Below are 19,155 nucleotides of genomic sequence, written 5' to 3'. Positions count from 1 at the left end.
CGTGTCTTTGTGGAAGGGCCGTTTAGATGGGCTCGGCCGGTTGGGCCTGCGGGAAGCAGCTTGGCTTCTGCAGACCAGCATCGGGGCGGCTTGGTTCTAGCACTAAAGGCATCTTGCTTCCGCTTTAAAACAATATTTGCCTGTTAGGTAACATTTGAAGGAAAATTTCAAGGAAGTGTAAATGGAGTGCAATGAAAATGCAGAAGCGAGAAGGGAGGTGAAGTTGGGCTGGCAAGGAGGTTCTGTCGCTGTTGGAGGCACTTACCTGCTAGGTTGGGTTTTTCTGGACTGAGACTTGGTGACTGGCCTGGGGGAGGGGCCGGCCCACCAGGGGCCCAGGTCCCTGTACAGACCTGGGGCTTGTTTGGGTACAGCAGGACACACGTCCAAATTGCATCCACTCTTTTACATTCTTATTAAAACCAGCTGCCTTCCAGGTGGAGCTCCTTAAGGACCAGAGGAAAAAAATACCCCATCCAGCTCCCGGAATTACTACTTTGAATACACAGTGCAGCAAATGAAATGTACTCACAGCAGTCTCCACGTTTCATGGTTCTTGTGCATTTTGAGGCTTGGCGATTTATTTGGCTTTTGCCCACGAAGCATCAGTGGTCTCATGGATGCGCTGGATGAATACGACACATAGCTCCTGCTGGTAATTTGTGAAGATGGCTTTTGGTTGAGACCCCTCTACCTTCAGATGCTGTAGGGAAAAGGTTTGGGAGGTGCTCTGGGATTGGGGTGCTGGGGGCTCTGAACCCTGGAAGTGACAGACAGGGGAGCACCCCTGACACCCACATCGGGTACCTGCCTCTGAGGGAGGAGGCTGGCAGAGCAGATCTGGGCCCACATCTGAGTGCGGCTTGTTTGGGGGAGACCTCAAAGCCTCCCTCGCCCCTGGGTCACCGTGCTGAGCAGCCGAGACTTGTGTCTCTCGGGTCGTGGGAGCTGTCTCGCAACAGTGAGACTTGGGGGCCCGGGATGGTGGCGCCCAGCATGTGCTTGGTGGCTCCCCGACAGCCGGACTCTGGGAATCTCCAAGCCTCAGTTTCCCTGCCTGGCAGCTTGGAGACCACCTCCACCCTTCCCAGAGGCTGTGGGATTGGAAATGTGTCCCGCAGCTGGCAGGCTGCCCACTGGGCAGGGCAGACCCGCGGCTGCCCCCTGCGCCACTCGCTGTGGGGTCTCTGGCATGGTCCCTGTGCCCCAGGTTACCCGTGTGAGGGCAGCCAGCCCTGAGCCCTGCACTGTGCAGGGCGACGCAGCTTTTGGAGTTTGGTCTGGAACATGGATTCAAGTTGTTCTGGCACCAAAGTGGTCACGTTTCATAAGTGATTCTGTCCGAAACTGAAGTGTCTTGAGATTAGCGAGCTATAAATAAAATAGACAGTAGAGACCCCACAGGAGAAATAAAAACACTGGAGAGATGGGTGTGGCTTCCAGGTGGCACGTGGGTCACTTCGGTGAAGTCTCAGGTGCCGGTGTGGCAACAAATGCCCCTTGGTCTCACCCAGCCTTAGCTGCTCCTGTCAGTGTGGCATCTGAGTCCCTTAGGACCGCAGGCTTCTCTCTGAGGGTCCCTTCCTCACAGGGCTGCCCGCGTGGACCTTTGGATGCATGAAAATGCCCTGTGATCTGTGCAGCAGCACAGGTAATTCAGAGATGACAGTCAGGTTATCAGTCCACAGGTGGGGGTCCTGTGAACAGGTGTGGGTCCATAGGTGTGTGTTCCCTGAACAGCTGTGTGACCCATGGCCAGCTGCATCTTCACTGGACAGTAGCAGATGCTCTGCTGCCCTTGCCCTCAAAGAAAAACTGTGGTGAGTGTGCTTTAGTCTGAAGCCTGCATCTTTCTTATCAGGCCATCATATGACATGCCTACCCAGGATGCTTCCATTTTTAGGGTCACAGCTGCTGAAATGCAACTGGGCAGCCGCTCTTCTGCTGTGGTCAGGTGGGTGGGACCCTCATGACCTCTTACTGATATGGAGACATAACCAACTTTGTAATGCAAATTCAGTTATTCCCCTAAAGTTTCCTGGATAAATTGGGTAAATTACATGTATCCTTAATATTTCCATAGCAGACTAATCGCTTTTCGTTTTTGTTTTTTTTTGTTTGTTTGTTTTTTTGGCTGCACCGCACGGCACGTGGGATCTTAGTTCCTCAACCAGGAATCGAACCTGCGCGCCCTGCAGTGGAAGCGCGGAGTCCTAACCACTGAACTGCCAGGGAAGTCCCCCAGACTAATCTATTTTTGATGATCATTCCTTTAGATGCCTTTTCTTTTTAGTGTACAGGTGATTTTTTTCCCTAATGAAAATTGTGTTTTCTTACAACAAAATCTCTACGAAGTACATAACTGATTTTAAGCTGCTCTGATTGAATATTAATTTATTTTAGAACTTTCCATATGAGTTGAAATTGAGAACTGCAAGCCCCCTGAGGTAGTTGTTGCTTCTCTAAAATGGCACTGGCATTTTGCCCCTTTTCAGTGTTCTTCCTAATTCTTAGGCTCTCTGTTTCACTGGCGAGTAAGGAGGCTTATTATTCATATAGGAAGTCAGGCGATGAAACATGCCTCTCCCTAACTTGAACACAGGGTCCTTAGGGCTCTCGGTACCTCCCCCCATATTTGGCCGGAGCTCCGTGTGGACTCCGGGCATGAAGCCGATGCTTTGAGTTTAATGGTCAATTTCCTGGTTTGACGTGTGTTTCGGTTCCTCCCTCAGCGTCTGGCTAACCTGAGTCTGTAACGCCAGGTGTGCGGTGTGAAGCCACACCTGGACGGCCTGTCTGTCCCTCTCCCCACCTCCCACGCCCTGGGGGAGGGGCAGACCGGCTGCTGACCATCCTCGGGGGTGGTCCACGCACCCAGGGCCGAGCACCGGGTGTCAGCTGTGGGCCTGGGGCCCCTGCAGCCAGCTATGAGCTTGCCTGCTCTCCTCAGGGCCCATCCGCGGGGTCAGGTCCCGCTGCTGTCACACGGTCGAAGCAGCGTGTTTACTTCTGGTCTTCGAGTCGGGGGACTGGTTGGAGCGGGGGGTCTCTGTTCTCGCCTGGCAGGGACGGTGCTGAGTGGGCTGTCGAGGGAGACAAGGGAGTGAAAGGCTTGGACCCTCCCCAGCCTCGTTCTCCCAGCTTGGGGACTGTGGGCGTTTCCGGGTGACCTCAGATGGTGATGCGAAATGTAAAGTCTAAAGGAAGGTGTTGCACAAATGAGGCGGCCCCGCCCTCCGCCCCGGGGAAAGCTGGACGGATGTCCGCACCTTTGACCAGCTGTTAAACCATGTGTTTATCAGGGAAGACCTGTCTTCTGCAGGGCGTCTTATGCGGTGAGCCTGGCCCCAGATTTCGTACAGTGAAGTCCTAGCCCCCAGCGCCTCAGAACCTGACCTAGTTTGGATGTGATTTGTACTGAGGTAGTAGGATGGGCCTAATCCGATGTGACCGTGTCCTTGTAGGAGGGGACACTGGGACAGACACACACGCAGGGAGACGGCAGAGGCAGAGGTGGGCGACGCTTCCACGAGCCAAGGACACTGAGGACTGCCGGTCACCGCAGAAGCTGACGGAGGCCAGGATGCATCCCCCGGCGGGGCCTTCGAGGGAGTCCTGCCCACACCTCGGCCTCGGTCGGGCTCTGGCCTCCAGTCTGGGCGGCACTGAAGTTCTGTTGTTTTGTCTGCCCAGTGCGGTGGCCCCGGGAAACTTTGGGAGCAGCAAAGAGCTGGGGGACGAGTCTGGGGACAGCAGCGTGTGGGGCCCAACTCGAGAAATGATTCGGGTGCTTGGGACCGCGAAGGGGGTTCTCATCACCTTGGGTCCCTCCCCCAAAGACCCCTTCCTGGGGGCTGAGCTGGTCACAGGGCCTTCCGCCTCTGGAGCTGGCTTGGGCTGGAGTTTGGGAGTTTATGGATGTGCAGCTTCAGTCCTTCCTGTTCTAGGGGTTTTGTTTGTGTAGGATGTTGTTGGCGCTTTGTTTTTAAAGGATGCTTCTTCAAGGGTGAGGGATGAAGGTGCCCCTGGGTTACTTGGACTAGATGTTCTGATTTTCTGTTTGGGTGAGAAAGTCGCTTCGACTGTGGATGGGTGTTCTCCTTTCTGGAATATTTGTTTGCTCGGAGGGTTGGCTGCAGCGTGTAGGATTCTGTTCAGAGCGCCATGTGCCCGACGACAGGTGAGCCTCAAACCGGATGCTGGTTCAGGTGCCCACCGTCGAGTGCCCTGTGCCCGGTGGCCGCCCTCCGTGCACCCTCCTAACTCCCCCGGGGTGTGTGTCGACCGTGCGGGTAACCCTTCCGTTCTTGCCCCACAGAGTCCATAGAAGAGACCACCCTGGGATCCCAGATGAACAACCGGCGGGAAGATATGGAAATCGCGTCCCACTACCGGCATCTGCTCCACGAGCTCAACGAGCAGAGGCAGCACGGCGTCCTGTGCGACGTGTGCGTGGTGGTCGAGGGCAAGGTCTTCAAGGCGCACAAGAACGTCCTGCTCGGCAGCAGCCGCTACTTTAAGACGCTCTACTGCCAGGTGCAGAAGGCGTCCGACCAGGCCACGGTCACGCACCTGGACATCGTCACGGCCCAGGGCTTCAAGGCCATCATCGACTTCATGTACTCCGCCCACCTGGCCCTCACCAGCAGGAACGTCATCGAGGTGATGTCAGCGGCCAGCTTCCTGCAGATGACGGACATTGTGCAGGCCTGCCATGACTTCATCAAGGCCGCGCTGGACATCAGCATCAAGCCGGACGCCTCAGACGAGCTCTCGGAGTTCGAGGTGGGCGCCCCCCCCAGCAGCGGCGCGGACGCCCTCATCTCCGCCGTGATGGCCGGGAGGAGCATCTCCCCGTGGCTGGCCCGCCGCACGAGCCCCGCCAACTCTTCTGGGGACTCGGCCATCGCCAGCTGCCACGAGGGCGGGAGCAGCTGCGGGAAGGAGGACCAGGAGCCCAAGGCCGACGGCCCCGCCGACCTGTCCTCCCAGCCGCTGTGGCCTGGCGACGCGGCCTACGGGCCCCTGCACGTCAAGGAGGAGCAGCTCTCGCCGGCCCACTACGGGGGCAGCGAGCCGCCGTCCGCCGGGGATGGGGCCGCTCAGAACTCCTTCTCGGAGCAGGTGGCAGGGGACGGCTGGCAGCCCACGGGCCGGAGGAAGAATCGGAAAAACAAAGACACGGTCCGGCACATCACACAGCACGTGGAGGACGACAGCCGGGCCGGCTCCCCGCTGCCATCTTTCCTCCCGACGTCCGGGTGGCCCTTCAGCAGCCGAGACTCAAGTAAGCCTTTGGTTTGGTACAGGCCGGGCTCAGGCGCCCTGGGGTCACGGGCAGCCCAAAGGCACTGTTGGTCAGTGGCCCTGGGGCTGCTCGTTTTGTCCATGCAGGGGCACCTTTCCAGGCTCACGCTGGTGGCTTTCCGCGGGTCACCCCCTTTCGTAGTAGATCGGTGTGAGCGCGGGGAAGGTGGCCGACGCGTCCCGGCGGGCATGCCAGGGCCGCCGACACACGGAGGCTGCTGGGCTGGGGATTTTCTGGAGCTGGAAAGGTGGGGTGACACCCGGAAGGATCCCCAGCGTGGGGTGTGGTGGAGCCTCTCGTAGGCACTGGGTGGCGTAACTTAATTTTTAAAGATTTAGACATGACAGTGTTAAAAAGATGAAGAAGTGCACGAAGTGACGTGACTCGGGTGGAAGGGAAGGACAGGCCACATGTGTGGGCGCCGGCCGTGGCCATTGTTGTCAACGTGGAAGAAACACCACGTGTGTGTGTTTCGTCCTGGGCACGTGAGGGCCGTGGCCACAAGCCCCCCTCCCAGTGAGGGGTGTTTCCTCGTTGCCAACAAGTGCGGGTTCTGTGGTTCGCCCACAGAGCAGCCGCTGGGCGTTACCGCACAGGTGGGGAGCCCCTTCTGGACCCCGAGTCCGTCAGCCGTGAGGGCTCTTAGCTTAGCTTTGTTGACGCTGGCCCTCACCCTCTGGAGGATGGTTTTATCTGTCTCCCAGGATAGTAAACAAATGAAATGTTTACTAGATGCCAGGTGCTCTTGCTGGCACTGAGCACGTGATAGTCACGGCTGCACCGAGCTTCCCCGAGTGGCAGATGGGACCTCGAGGGCTGCGTCTGGAGTGAGGAGGGGCGTTGGTGGGACAGGGGTTGGTCCAGAGCAGGATGGAGGCTTCTCGGCAAGTGACCGCGTTGGGGAGGCCCCTCCAGGAAGGAGGGTAGAAATCAGTGGGGGCTCAGAGGTGGACAGAAGGCAGTGGACCGTGGGCACAAGCCCTGAAAGGTGTCACCAATGCTAGGCCTGTGCTGGGGTTGGGAGGGCAACCCTGGGGCTCTTGATACAACAGCGTGATTATTGTGGTAAAACCTACGTATCATGCACTTCACCCCTTTAACCATTTTTAAGTGTATTGGCATTAAATACATCGCCACTATCCATCTCCAGAACTTCCTCATCACCCCCAGGAGACGCTGTAGCCTTTCTTACTGGTTCTCATTCTCACTGCCCCTGTGCATCCCCAGCCCCGAGCGCTGGGCCAGCCTCCTGCAGGTTCAGTCCAAGGCGGTTCCACCAGTGTCGCCCCCTCGGCAGGATGATTCTGTGTGAGGTGGCGTCCTTCGCGCTGTAGGACATCGGCAGTGCCCTGGCCTCCGCCCACTGGATGCCAGGAGCCGCCCACCCCTGGTCATGACGTTGCCAGTGTCCCTGATGGGAAGCCCCCCGCAGAACCGTTGAGTGTAACTGAACTGTCAGAAGAAGGTTAAGTTTCTGAGATGATAGAAAGCCCACCTGTCTCCCTGCCAGCGGTCGGCACGGTGGTTGTCTGTGTCTGCTCTCTCCGTGACGCCTAAACGTCCCTTTAGCTCTGACGAAAGCCTGGAGAGCAGCGTCCACAGGGACTGACCTAAGGAACCTTCTGGGTGGGTCAGGGCCGCAGAGCCTTCCCGTCCTGTCCTACACCTGCCGCATCACGAGTCGTCCGGCGGGCCGAGGGGCTGGAGGCTCTAGATCGGAGAGCCCATCAGCATGTTAAGGACAAGGACGCTCCTTAAGCCTGTGGGTTTGATGTTTTAAATGCAGTTGTCGAGCAGAAGGTGTTTTTAGAATCCAACAAGTGATTTCTGCTGGTGTACTCTTGCTAATGTCTGAAATCCCTTGGGTTACCAAGGCAACTGCGAGATTTCCCCTGAGTTGCTAAGACAAGGACCCGAGGTGTGGGCTTGCGTGGGACGGCTCTGCCCGTCACGGTGGCCATTTATTCCTCTGCCCTGGCCCTGGGCTGGGATTTGGAAGCATAAATTGTGATCCCCAGTGGAGGAGAGTTTGCTTTCATTAAAGATTTATTACATCTTAGAGGAGAGTATTGTTTTCTTCTCATCCTGTTTATAGGAGAAAAGGCCCTTTTCCAAAGGAATGTGTCAGGCAGTTCCTGCCGATCATTCAGGGCGCTTGACGAAGATGCTCTGATGCCCAGCCCTGCAGCAGGACCGCCGCCCTGTCCCCTGTGTGTCCCCGCCTCGGCATCAGGGACTCTGGGGCCTGTTCGCGTTTAAAAGTGATTCTTCCAAGCAGGCAGCCAAGTGCTCTCTAACCCAATAGCTTCCAAGAAAACATCCATTGAAATGTACCTCCGGGTTACAGCTGTGGGAAACGGCGTTTAAACGTGCAGGTGCAATGGACACAGGCCGGGCCCGTGGTAGCTGCCGGCTCCGGCCTCGGCCCCTTGTCTGTGCTCCCAAGACCGTGAGCCTCCGATGCGGTGGGTTGTACTTGTTCAGAAGCTGGTGCCAGGAGAGCCCAGGTGCCCCATCCCGACATCCCACACGTGTCCCGAAAAGGATCTGCAGAAATAAAGTTCTGAGCTAGAATAAAGCGTGTGGGTCTCATGAAGGAGGAACTGTTTATCCCTGAACCTCGGTAAGGGTGGGCCCTGGCGTCCTGGGATTTTGAAGAGGACGTGGGGACCACAGAGCGGGTTCAGGGCGTGCAGGTGGCCCCCGGAGACTCTGGTGGATGCTCTAAGCTCACAGCTGCCGTCCTGCTGGGGCCAGGGCCCAGCCCTCCCCGGCCCAGGTCGGAGGGTCTCTTCCCTCGCAGCTCGATGCTGGGGCTGAAGCCAGGCCGGTAGCCCCTCCCTTGGCTGTACCCCCAGATGTTTTCCTTTCAGAAATGAGCGGAATTGCCTGGAACTCCTCTGGTCGACCTTGGGGCCGTGGTCAGGGGGCAGCTGCTGCCCTGACACCTCAGCAGTGGTCTTCACGGGGAGGTACGTTGGGAACGTACCTGCTGCTGAGAAGGGAGGTGGGGAGGGGCCCTCGTGCTGGCCCAGGAGAGCGGGCTCGCTGGGGACGGGGCCTGGGCGAGGGCGGGGCTCGGCGCTGACTGGGACCCTTGGCCTGTGCCCCCCTGGCCGCCCAGTCCTGGCCTGAGGCCGCACTTCCGAGTTACCACCCGGACTGGAGATCCTCATCACTGTGGCTTTGATGAGTGGCCAGCAGAGCTTCTTTTCTGATGAAATGGGAGTTCCTGGACTTTCTAGAAAATTCAGTTCCTGAAGACAGAGCCCCTGAGGCCTCGCATCATCTAGATGTGGGAGCCGAGGCTGGTCACCCAGGGCCACCCCCCGACCCCACCCTGTGGAGGAGCTGGAGGGTCTGGGTCTGGGTGGGTCAGGACAAGGCGGGGCCCCTGGGAGGCGACAGGTGGGCGCGGCCCGCGGTCGCTCTCGGGACCCCCAAGGCTCCACTCGCGACAGGGGTGGGGGTTGGCTGGGGCCCTGGTGCTGGCAGAGCCGGCTGGCAGCTTTTCCACGGCTCATTTGCTCCAGGGTGCGTTTCAGCTCTTCCTGGTCTCGCGGGCGCCCCCTGCTGGCCTGACACGGGGGTCACCTGCCTTTGCTGCTTCCAGGCAGGTTCCCAGACGTGCCGCCACCTCGCTGGGTCCTGTTTTGATTTGAATTTGAGGGGTTTTGTCCTCTTCAACCAAGTGTGTGTTTTCTTCTGATGTTTGGACACTGTGACAGTGACGCCCCCAGGGTGCCGACCGGGGTGGGGACCGAAGCCCCACAGGCACCCACCTCCCAGGGACAAGGAGGCTCTGGTTGTGTTGAAGTGCCCAGGGAGATGCTCGTACATTTTGTATTTGCTGTATATACGTGTATTTTTTTTTTGCGGTACACGGGCCTCTCACCGCTGTGGCCCCCCCACCCGTTGCGGAGCACAGGCTCCGGACGCGCAGGCTCAGCGGCCATGGCTCACGGGCCCAGCTGCTCCGCGGCATGTGGGATCTTCCTGGACCAGGGCACGAACCCACGTCCCCTGCATCGGCAGGCGGACTCTCAACCACTGCGCCACCAGGGAAGCCCTATACATGTATTTATATACATACACTTAAAAGCACAGCTTGGGAGCTTACATTTAAATGGAGATTTTAAAAGGAGTTGTGAGTGTAATTTTTAACTGTTCATTTGAAAACTTTTATGCTACTGCTTTTATCAAACTTTTAAAAGATGGAAGCAGAACATACACATTTGACTCTTCTAAGTCAAATCCCAGATATTCAGCCATCAAGGGGGGCATGACCCACCCCCGAGACACCCCGACACCTGTCCTGGGGACCACCTCCCCAGGCAGTGTGTCCTGACTCGGCCTCTGTGTGCTGGTTTCTCCCGATCAGTCTGCTGTTGATGGAGCCCACGGGGGTGCCCGCCCCTTCCCCAGCTGTGGGCTCTGTCCTGACCTTGATGGACCTGGCTGCTAGGACCCTCAGTGCATGCCTTCTGGTGCTGGTGGCATGTGTGTTTTTGGTGTAGACCTAGAGGTGTTTCTAGGGGTGTGTCTGTTTCCTGCTGCTGTGACAAATCACCGCAGACTTAGTGGCTTGAAGCGGCCCAGCTGTATTATCTCTCGCCCAGATGTCGCCGGTTCGTAGGGCTGGATCCTTCTGGGGGCTCAGGGGAGAATCCCGGCCTTTTCCAGCTTCCAGAGGCGCCACATTCCTTGGTCCGTGGCCCTGTGTCACTCGGCCCTCAGCTCTGGTGCCGCATCCCCTTCGCTGGCTCTGGCCCTCATGCCTCCCTCTTCCTCTGAGATGGACCCTTGTGTGGACAGGGACCCCTGGGCCGGCAGGGTGATCTCCCGTCACACTTGCAAAGTCCCTTTTGCCACATGAGGTGACATGTTCACGGAGATTAGGACCCAGACACCTGGGGACCATCATGGGAACACAGATAATAGCGAGGTGTTTTGGTGAAAACTGCCATTCCCTTTCCTATTGTTTTAAGTATGATATACATTCAATAAACTGCACAGGGCTTCCCTGGTGGCACAGTGGTTAAGAATCCGCCTGCCAGTGCAGGGGACACGGGTTCGAGGCCTGGTCCGGGAAGATCCCACATGCCACGGAGCAGCTAAGCCCGTGCGTCACAACTCCTGAGCCTACGCTCTAGAGCTCGCATGCCACAACTACTGAAGCCTGAGCGCCTAGAGCCCGTGCTCCGCAACAAGAGAAGCCACCGCAATGAGAAACCCGCACACCGCGACGAGGAGTAGCCCCCGCTCGCCTCAACTAGAGAAAAGCCTGTGCACAGCAACAAAGACCCAATGCAGCCTAAAATAAAATAAATAAATTTATAAAAAAAAATAAACTGCACAGATTTTAAGTGTACGGTTTGAATAATTTATTGTCTCTCTCCCTGCCATTTTATTGGGGGAAATACTCACACTTGCAGAAAAGTTGAAAAAACGAAAGTGAGCCTGCCTGTGCTGAGATTCTCCACCTGCTAACGTCTTGCTGTGTTTACATGTTTATGCATCCGATCATCCAAACCCACCTCGTTCTCTGAATTTCAGAGAGCCGACACCAGCACCTCATCCCAGCACTCCAGCCAGCCTCTCACCAGAGCCCGCGTTCCCCACACCATACGTGTGCCTTTGGATGACAGACGTCCCTCAAGACATCCCCTCAGCCTCTGGACCCCGGCCACCCCACCCTTCCTCCTGCCAGCCTGGGGGTTGCCAGGGAGGGTGTCACACAGGGTGTGCTGTGCGGTCCACTTGTGTCCATTTTGAGATGATGCAGATTTACAGTCACTTGTAAGAAATAATGCAGAGAGAGCCCGTGCACCTGTTAGGCAGCTTCCCCCAATGCTGATGTGTCAGCATCACAGCCAGGAAACCAACCTGGCCCTGCACAGTCACCAGCAGGGGACCCCGGGCTGCTTCCCTCCACAGCCTCGGGAACTTCTGATCTGTCCCTGGCTGTGACTTCCAACACGCTCTCAGGGTTTGCTCAGGCCGCCATGTGCGTCCACAAATCATCCTTTCACTGCCAACGTTATTCCGTTCTCTGCTGTAACACACCTGCTGATGGACGTTTGGGTTATTTGGGTGATTTCTGGCAATTATGATCAAGCTGCTCTGAACGTCCCAGGACAAGTATTTGTGTGATTTGTCTGCATTCCTCCCAGGACTGGGCTGCTGGGCCATCGGGTAGTGTGTGTGCAAGAAACCAGGTGTGTGTGATGTACGCTCGTGTCAGCATCCCGTGGATTGGTTCGTTTTTAAATCTTAGCCGTTCTGGAGGGTGTGGGGACATCTCCTTATGGTTTTCTTTCTTTTTTTTTTAACATCTTTATTGGAGTATAATTGCTTTACCATGTTTTTAGTTTCTGCTTTATAACAAAGTGAATCAGCTATATGTGTACATATATCCCCATATCCCCTCCCTCTTGCATCTCCCTCCCACCCTCCCTATCCCACCCCTCTAGGTGGTCACAAAGCACCCAGCTGAGCTCCCTGTGCTATGCAGCTGCTTCCCACTAGATATCTATTTTACGTTTGGTAGTGTATATACGTCCATACCACTCTCTCACTTCATCCCAGCTTACCCTTCCCCCTCCCGTGTCCTCAAGTCCAGTCTCTACATCTGCGTCTTTATTCCTGTCCTGACCCTAGGTTCCTTATGGTTTTCTGACTGTCTTCTCAGGGGTTCACCAGCCTCCCCTGTCTTCCTTTGAGCGGTCTGTGCTCAGGGCTGTGCATGGTGGCGGGTTTGAGGGCTGGGCCGTCCAGCACCCTGTGCTGCCCGGGGTCCCACTCTGACGACGAGCATTGTTTCCTAGTAGCCATTGACCCCTCTTCCTGGGGAAGCGTCTTCTGCTGAGTAGAGCATCCTCCGAGTGTCCTGGTGGCAAGTCCTTCGTCAGGTGTGTGCTCTGAAAACATTCTCTCTCAGCCTTTGGCTCATTTTTTCCTGTAACAGTATCTTTTGAAGAGTGTACACATTTTAAATTTTGATGAAGGCCAGTATGTGAACTTTTTTCTTCTGTGGTTCATGCTATTTGGGTCTAATCCAAGGGACCTTTGCCTAAGGTCACAAAGATTTCTCCCGTGGTTCCCCTGGAGGATTGGGTGTGACTACAGGCCTGGGATGCATGCTGGTCTTTGCATGTGGCAGGCAAGGGGTCCGCCTTCACGGTCACCTTCTGCATGTGGTGTCCAGCTGTTCTGATACCACCTGCCCATGGAACTACCTTACTAACTGTATATATTTTTTTAATTAAAGAGAATTTCTTCTATGAAGTGAAAACATTTTGGTAGTTAAAGAAAATGAGGTAACTTGATTTTAACTTGGATAAAGAAGCACTTAAGAAATGATACACCTTAGACACATGAAGTAAGAAGGTAGATTTTGGACAAAGTGCATAATTACAGTTTTTTGAACTTTTTTTGGCCTTGTTTGTGAGATCTAGCGGAAGTTAGGACTAAGGTCTGGTCTGAGCTGTAACTCGGGAGGGTGGAGTCCCCCGGGGAGACAGCCTCGGCCCCGCAGTTTCCACTCATCCAGAAGGTTCCGCTGTGTTGCTGTTTACACATCTGTGTTCGCGGGGTGCCTGTTCCCTGGATGAGAGGCCACAGGCTGGGCTGGGACATCTGCAGGAAGCCTCTCAAAGGCAGCTTGGGAGCATCTTTGAGAATCGTGAAGAGTGGAGATTTGGGGAAATCTTAGAGACCGAGTGTCTGCTTTTGACCAGGCCCTCGTGGTGAGGGCGGCCCCTGTCCCTTCACCCCCGGCCCCGGACTTGCTCCCACCTCTGCTCCGTCATCTGTTTATTCCCCACTTTGCAGCTCACACAGCATCTTCTAGTTTAATTGTTTAGAAATTCTGCTTATTTTAATTATAATCTGTTTTCTGCTTTTCAGCCAAAGGTTGTAAGTGAGTGAAATTTTTAAAATGTTACAATGTATCACTTACAGGAAGAAGGACCCGCCCCCCCAAACCCCTTTCTGCTCTAGAATCAATCTTTACATTTAGCACTTGGCCCTTTACAGTTAGATGTTGATATTTTCATCCTGGTTGCCTTGTTTATTAAAAAGAGGTCAGCCTGGGGAAGAAGCCCTGAGCACCTTTTCCCCTGCCCTGGGCGGTCGGTGGGGGGACATTTCCTGCCATCACACGCGTGTGGGAAATGGCTACACACACTCTGTCCCTTGTCTTGGTGGCCGGTCTCCCCGTCCAGCTGCTAGCAGTGCCGCCGTGGTCTCTTCTGTCCGAGGAAGCCCCCTGTGGCATCACCAGGTGACCTGGAAGGGGTCCACCGCCCCACAGCTAACAGCCCAGCCCGTCGCACCTCATCTGGCCCCTGGTTTGTCAGTTGTTTGTTTGTTTTTTTAATAGTTGAATTGCTGGCTCAAAGGGTCTGCACTTTTATTTTTTTTAATTTTATTATTTTTGGCTGCGTTGGGTCTTTGTTGCTGTGCGCGGGCTTTTGTCTAGTTGTGGCGAGCGGGGGCTACTCTTCGTTGTGGTGTGCGGGCTTCTCATTGCGGTGGCGTCTCTTGTTGCAGAGCACGGGCTCTAGGTGTGCGGCTTCAGCAGCTGTGGCACGTGGACTCAGTAGTTGTGGCTCGCGGGCTCTAGAGCACAGGCTCAGTAGCTGCGGCGCACAGGCTTAGTTGCTCCGCTGCATGTGGGATCTTCCCGGACCAGGGCTCAAACCCGTGTCCCAGGCATTGGGAGGCAGATTCTTAACCAGTGCACCACCAGGGAAGCCCCCTGTCAGTTTTTTAACCTCACTATTTAAGGTTTTTTCTAAGTCACTGAGTCTACGTTCGTCACTGTTCAGAGATAAAATGTTAGATGAGACGTTTTCAGGGTTGTCGCTTGGTGGATGAGCTCTAGCAGCTGAAGGAAGGAGCCCCTGGGGTCCTCGCTCAGGAGATGTCCCTGCCTGGAGGGGACTTGGGGACAGTCCTGTCACACATGGTGGCTGATGGCTCAGGCTGGAGGCCGTTCCTGAAGCTCAGGTCCGAGCCTGGCTTCCCAGCTCTCCCGGCTCCAGCTGAGATCCACCTGAAAGCAGCACAAAATGAAGTCTGAGTTTAACCCGTGAATGTCAAGTTGCTAAAGAAAAGCCGTTGCTGCTGCTAACGGGTAGGACAGCTGTATTGGTCCCAACCCCCCACCCCCGGAGTATTTGGAATGGTTTTAGTTTTTTGATAACACTAATCTAGTAAGAGCCTATTTTGTGGCTTTACGTAACATCAAACTCTTTATCTATGAAAGGATTTGTTGCAATGTTAACTGTTGCTTTCAACTCCCTGTTCTGTTTGTAGAATTTCGTTTTTGACCTCAGCGTCTTAATCCATCCTTTTGAAGTCAAGCTGTGGTCTGCAAGGGCCCGGGAAGGACCTGCTCTCTCTCCTGGCGCCTGGCCGGTGCCCTCAGGCACCACCCCTGCCCCCTACCCCTCACCAGGCTCCCAGCCTGTCTGCCCGGCAGGAGGCTCAGGACCTGGGAGGGCCCAGGGTTGGCCTTACACCCTCTCCCTTCTGGGCACTTTCCTCCGCTTTCTCATTTGAACAAGAAATTCTGGGGAAACTGGGTCTCCCTGCACCTCCAAAGTGATGCCAGCATGAGCGCAGGAGCCCACCCGGGCCAGCATGGGGTGCCCTAGGCTGTGCTGTGCGTGTGCCCGGCCCATCAAGATGATGTCGGAGAGTCAAGTCCCCTTAGCCCTTCTGGTCTCCTTCAGGACTCTCATCTTCAGAATGACCAGTTCCTTCCAAGCTCCGTTTGACTGGTATCATCCCTATACTGGGAGACGTCCCAAGTGCTGTTTCCAGAACTGGGGGCTTGAATTTCGACCTGGGTGCTCAGCAGACAGACCGCAAGGCTTGGGAGATGGAGGGTGCACTCAGGTGCTGAGAGCATGTCTGCGTGTCCTATCACGAGCTGCTCGGGGCTGTGCAGCTGGCTCTTCACTGGACCCGCGAGGGCTCTAGGTTAGGTCACTGAGTGACCGCAGGTAGCCTGACAGCTGCACAGGCGTGTCTGGTCTTGGTTCCCTGGACGGTGGTACCTTTCCTGAGTCATAAATGTTCATGTGGGAATTTTTCCGTTGGCGGCTTTCATTTCCTTCACTGTCACCCTACATCTCGTGGCCCCTCACCGCTCCCCCATGAGCATCTTTAGAGTGTCGGCCCGTGAAGTGTGTCTGTGGCTCGGGCTCGCCGGTCCCTCCCGCCCCTCGTTTCACGGCATTTCTCAGTCAACAGACCCCAGACACCCTTCTTCGAAACCCAACTTTTAGCTTTTCACGTGTGGTTGGAATCTTTCAGCTAATCTTGATTTCTTTTACACGCTTTTGAACTTAAACTGTTAATATAATTTCATTAAAATTTTGGTTTTGAAATCTGGTGTTTTTTAGTTTTCAGTCTGTTATGGGCTGAATGTTTGTGTCCCCTAAATTCATATGTTGAATCCCTAACCCTGGTGTGGCTGTATTTGGAGATGGGGCCGGTGAGGAAGTCATCAGGATAAACGGAGGCCCTCGGCATCTGCGTCGCCTCAGAGCCTGCGCCCTCCGTCTGCTCACCCACCGAGGTGAGGACAGCGGGGAGGTGGCCGTCTGCAAGCCAGGAAGCAGCCTCCACCAGGAACAGGGCCCTGCTGGACCCAGATCCTGGCCTTTGCAGCCCCGGAACTGAGAACCGCTTAAGTCTTACAGGAGCCTGTGCAGACAGAGGCAAAGCCTTCATTTCAATTTGATTTAATCCCTACACTTAGTGGCTAGAAATGCAAAGTCAGTGCTGATATAACATTTAGGAATTGGCAGAAAAATATGAAAAGGCTTATAGTTTGAAAAAAAGAAAGCATCCTTCTGGAGCTTCGGTCAGCAGTAGCCTGATGCTGCACCTCAGCGGTGTCCTTGGTGCCTTGTATCCTTGGGGAGAGGTTAGACCCATCCAGGTGGGGGCACCCAGGGTGTGCTGCCCTGTGGGACGTGATGCCCCTGGTCAGGGCCCCTGTGATCTCTCAGCCTGTTCCCCGGGGCCCCAGTGCCCCCAGGGCGCTTGACACCTGAGGGGCTCTGCGGAGGTGGGCCCTTCCCACACCCCAAAACCCAGTTCCTATGCACCTTGCGTGGACAAATGTGCCCTTCCAGTTCGGGAGTGTCTGCAAACATCGGTCAGTGGCCATGTGTCCCCAAGGTGCCTGGGGCCCTGGCTCTTCGGTTCTGATCCTGACTCCTGTCCAAGGACCACAGTCAGAAGTCCAGTCTCTTGCAATGATTGAACTGTTCTGTGAAAGCTGTCTGAGGCATTTTGGGTGAGTCTGGTGGATCGTCTGATGGTGGTTCTTGACTCCGTGCCCTCTGGTTCTGCAGCTTTGAGTAATTTCCTCCGAAACGAAGGTGCACCATGAAGCAGGCTGGGTCCGAGTTTTCTCGTGTACCATCAAGGCGGCTAAGGAGTGGCCTCATCATGGAAGTCGCTCTGCTCTCTGGCGGCCGTCACGGGACAGAGGCTGGCCGAGCCCCTTCAGGACACAGGGGACCCTCTGTCCTCCTGCGTCTCGTGGGGAGGACCACCGGGCTCTCTCCCTCTTCATGTTCAGTTCAGCTTTCTGGAACCTCCTGTGTCTTTGCCTCGGCACTTGGCACCACCCTGGCGTGCAGGTCTCTGCGGGGAGCTCGTGCGCCCCCCGGACCCCGCCGTCCTTGCCTTGCACACCTGGCTCCGTGGACCGGGTCCTGCGCTTTGTGAGCGGGCGGTCCACCCACCGCCCTCCGCTCACCTCCAAGCATGTGTTTGTGGGAGGAACCATAGAACCACCACATGGGGACACCTGTGGTGCTGCCTGGCACCTGCTGACCCCACTTCCCAGGTGCACGAGGCTGCGTCCGGGTGTGATGCTCAGGCTGGTTCGGGGTCTCTCTGATTTCCGCAGCCTTGGGCCCTGCTTCCCTGGGTTCTGAGGAGGGACCTGTCGTTCCCGGGACCGGCTCACGGGCCCGTCCCACATCTGAGGCTGCCCAGCATCCCCCCGTCACCAGTGCCCCCGCTGCCCCCCTCCCAAGACAGCCTGGGGCTGGGAGGAGAAGGGTGGCCCATCCCTTTTCCCCCGCCTGCCTTCGCCTCCTCTCGGGAATGGTCTTGCTTTCCCATTTCTGTTTTGATTTCTCAAGTCACCACTTGTTCCCAGGGGGGCCCTGGCCAGGCAGCAGCTCTCCCTGGGGTCCATCTGGCGCCGGCCCGTTCTGGGGGCACCTCCGTGGCCCAGATGGTACAGGAGGCTCCTGGTCCTGCCTACGTGACCCTGAGCTAGAGGTTGTCACAAATCCTCTTGTTAGTAGCAGCTTTATTGAGATGTAATTCACACTGCTGACAACTCACCCATTTCAAGTGTGTGATTCGCTGGGTTCTAGTCTATTCACAGGGCTGTGCAGCCGTCACCACAGTCGACTTTAGAACATTTTCATCACCCCAGAAGGAAACCTGCACCCTTAACAGTCACCCCAAGACCCGCCTCCTCCATCTCCCCTGGCCCTTGGCAGCTCCCAGTCTCTTCCTGTCCCCGTGGATTTGCCTTTTCTAGGTATTTCACGTGAGTGCACTCGACAGTATTTGTCCCTTTCACCGGCCATAACGTGCTCGAGGTCCGTCCGCATCATAGCCTGCGCCAGTGCGTCATTCCTTTTTATGGCTGAATCATATTCCTCTGTGTTTATCCTTCATTGGTAGGTGGGCGTTGGGGCTGCTCCACTTCTGACTGTCATAGGTGCCGTTGCTCTGAGCGTGGACGTGGGTCTTACCCCTCTTGGACGTCCTCCCACTGGTGGAAATGCTGGGCCACGTGGCAACTTGGTGTCCACCCTTCTGAGGACCTGAGGTTCTTGCACCACGGCCGCGGCATTTTACGTTTTTACCAGCAGCCTGGGGGCTCCAAGGTCCCACGTCCCGTCGGCACTTGTGGGTTGCAGCCATCCCAGAGGGCGTGGGGACGACCACCTGCTGCTGAGTGGCGCTTCCCTGACGACGAACGGCGCCGAGCACTGCTCACTGGCCATTCGTGTGTCCTCTTTGGGCAAATGTCTGTTCATGTCCTTTGCCCACCTTGAAGCTGGCGTATTTGTCTTTTCATGGAGCAGCTGTGAAGTCCTCTGTGGCGTCTAGACAGGCTGTCGTGTCAGGCGTACGGTTTGCAGATATTCTCTCCCACCCATCCTTTCACTGTGTTGATGGTGTCCTTTGAGGCCTTCAGGGGTTTAATGTTTGACGAAGTCCAGTTTAATCTGTTTTAGTGCTTGTGCTTTTGGTGTCGCAGCCGAGAACCCGTGGCCCAGTCTGAGGCCGTGGAGGTTTTCTAAGAGTTGTGTAGTTTGGGCTTTTTTTTTTTTTTTTTTGCGGTACGCGGGCCTCTCACTGTTGTGGCCTCTCCCGTTGCGGAGCACAGGCTCCGGACGTGCAGGCTCAGCGGCCATGGCTCACGGGCCTAGCCGCTCCGCGGCATGTGGGATCCTCCCGGACCGGGACACGAACCCGTGTCCCCTGCATCAGCAGGCAGACTCTCAACCACTGCGCCACCAGGGAAGCCCCAGTTTGGGCTTTTTGATCCATTTTGAGTGTTGCCCCTTCTCTGAGAGGTGAAAGTACCCAGATGTTCAGCCCCGGAGCAGACCCCCTGTCCTGGGTGGGCGCCCACCCCGCCCCCGGGTTCTGGGTTGAGCCCCACACGAGGTCTTGGCTGTGATGTCACCACTGTCCTGGGACTTCGTGGCAGGCCGGGATCGGGCTTGAGGCCAGACCGCTGGGGTTCAGGACGCTCGTGGCTCCAGCTTCTCCTAAACTTGTCTGCT

The 19,155-nt window shown here is 56.1% G+C and overlaps 1 protein-coding gene across 1 annotated transcript in view; it reads left to right on the top strand.

The window, feature by feature from the left end:
- Positions 1-4,332: 4,332 nt before the first annotated feature.
- ZBTB46 (zinc finger and BTB domain containing 46) overlaps positions 4,333-19,155 on the top strand; it is a gene marked incomplete at its 3' end in the record, with an annotated part of 35,747 nt that continues 20,924 nt past the window's right edge. Inside the window, exon 1 of the mRNA XM_079719343.1 lies at positions 4,333-5,287. Within this exon, the coding sequence (XP_079575469.1) occupies positions 4,351-5,287 (937 nt within the window). The 5' untranslated portion in view covers positions 4,333-4,350. The remainder of the gene's footprint in view (positions 5,288-19,155) is intronic.

Source organism: Hyperoodon ampullatus (assembly GCF_949752795.1).
Source record: "Hyperoodon ampullatus genome assembly, chromosome: 14".
NCBI classification, from domain to species: Eukaryota; Metazoa; Chordata; class Mammalia; order Artiodactyla; family Ziphiidae; genus Hyperoodon; species Hyperoodon ampullatus.
Note: the sequence above shows the minus strand (reverse complement) of the source record. Positions and strands in the feature narration are given on the sequence as shown.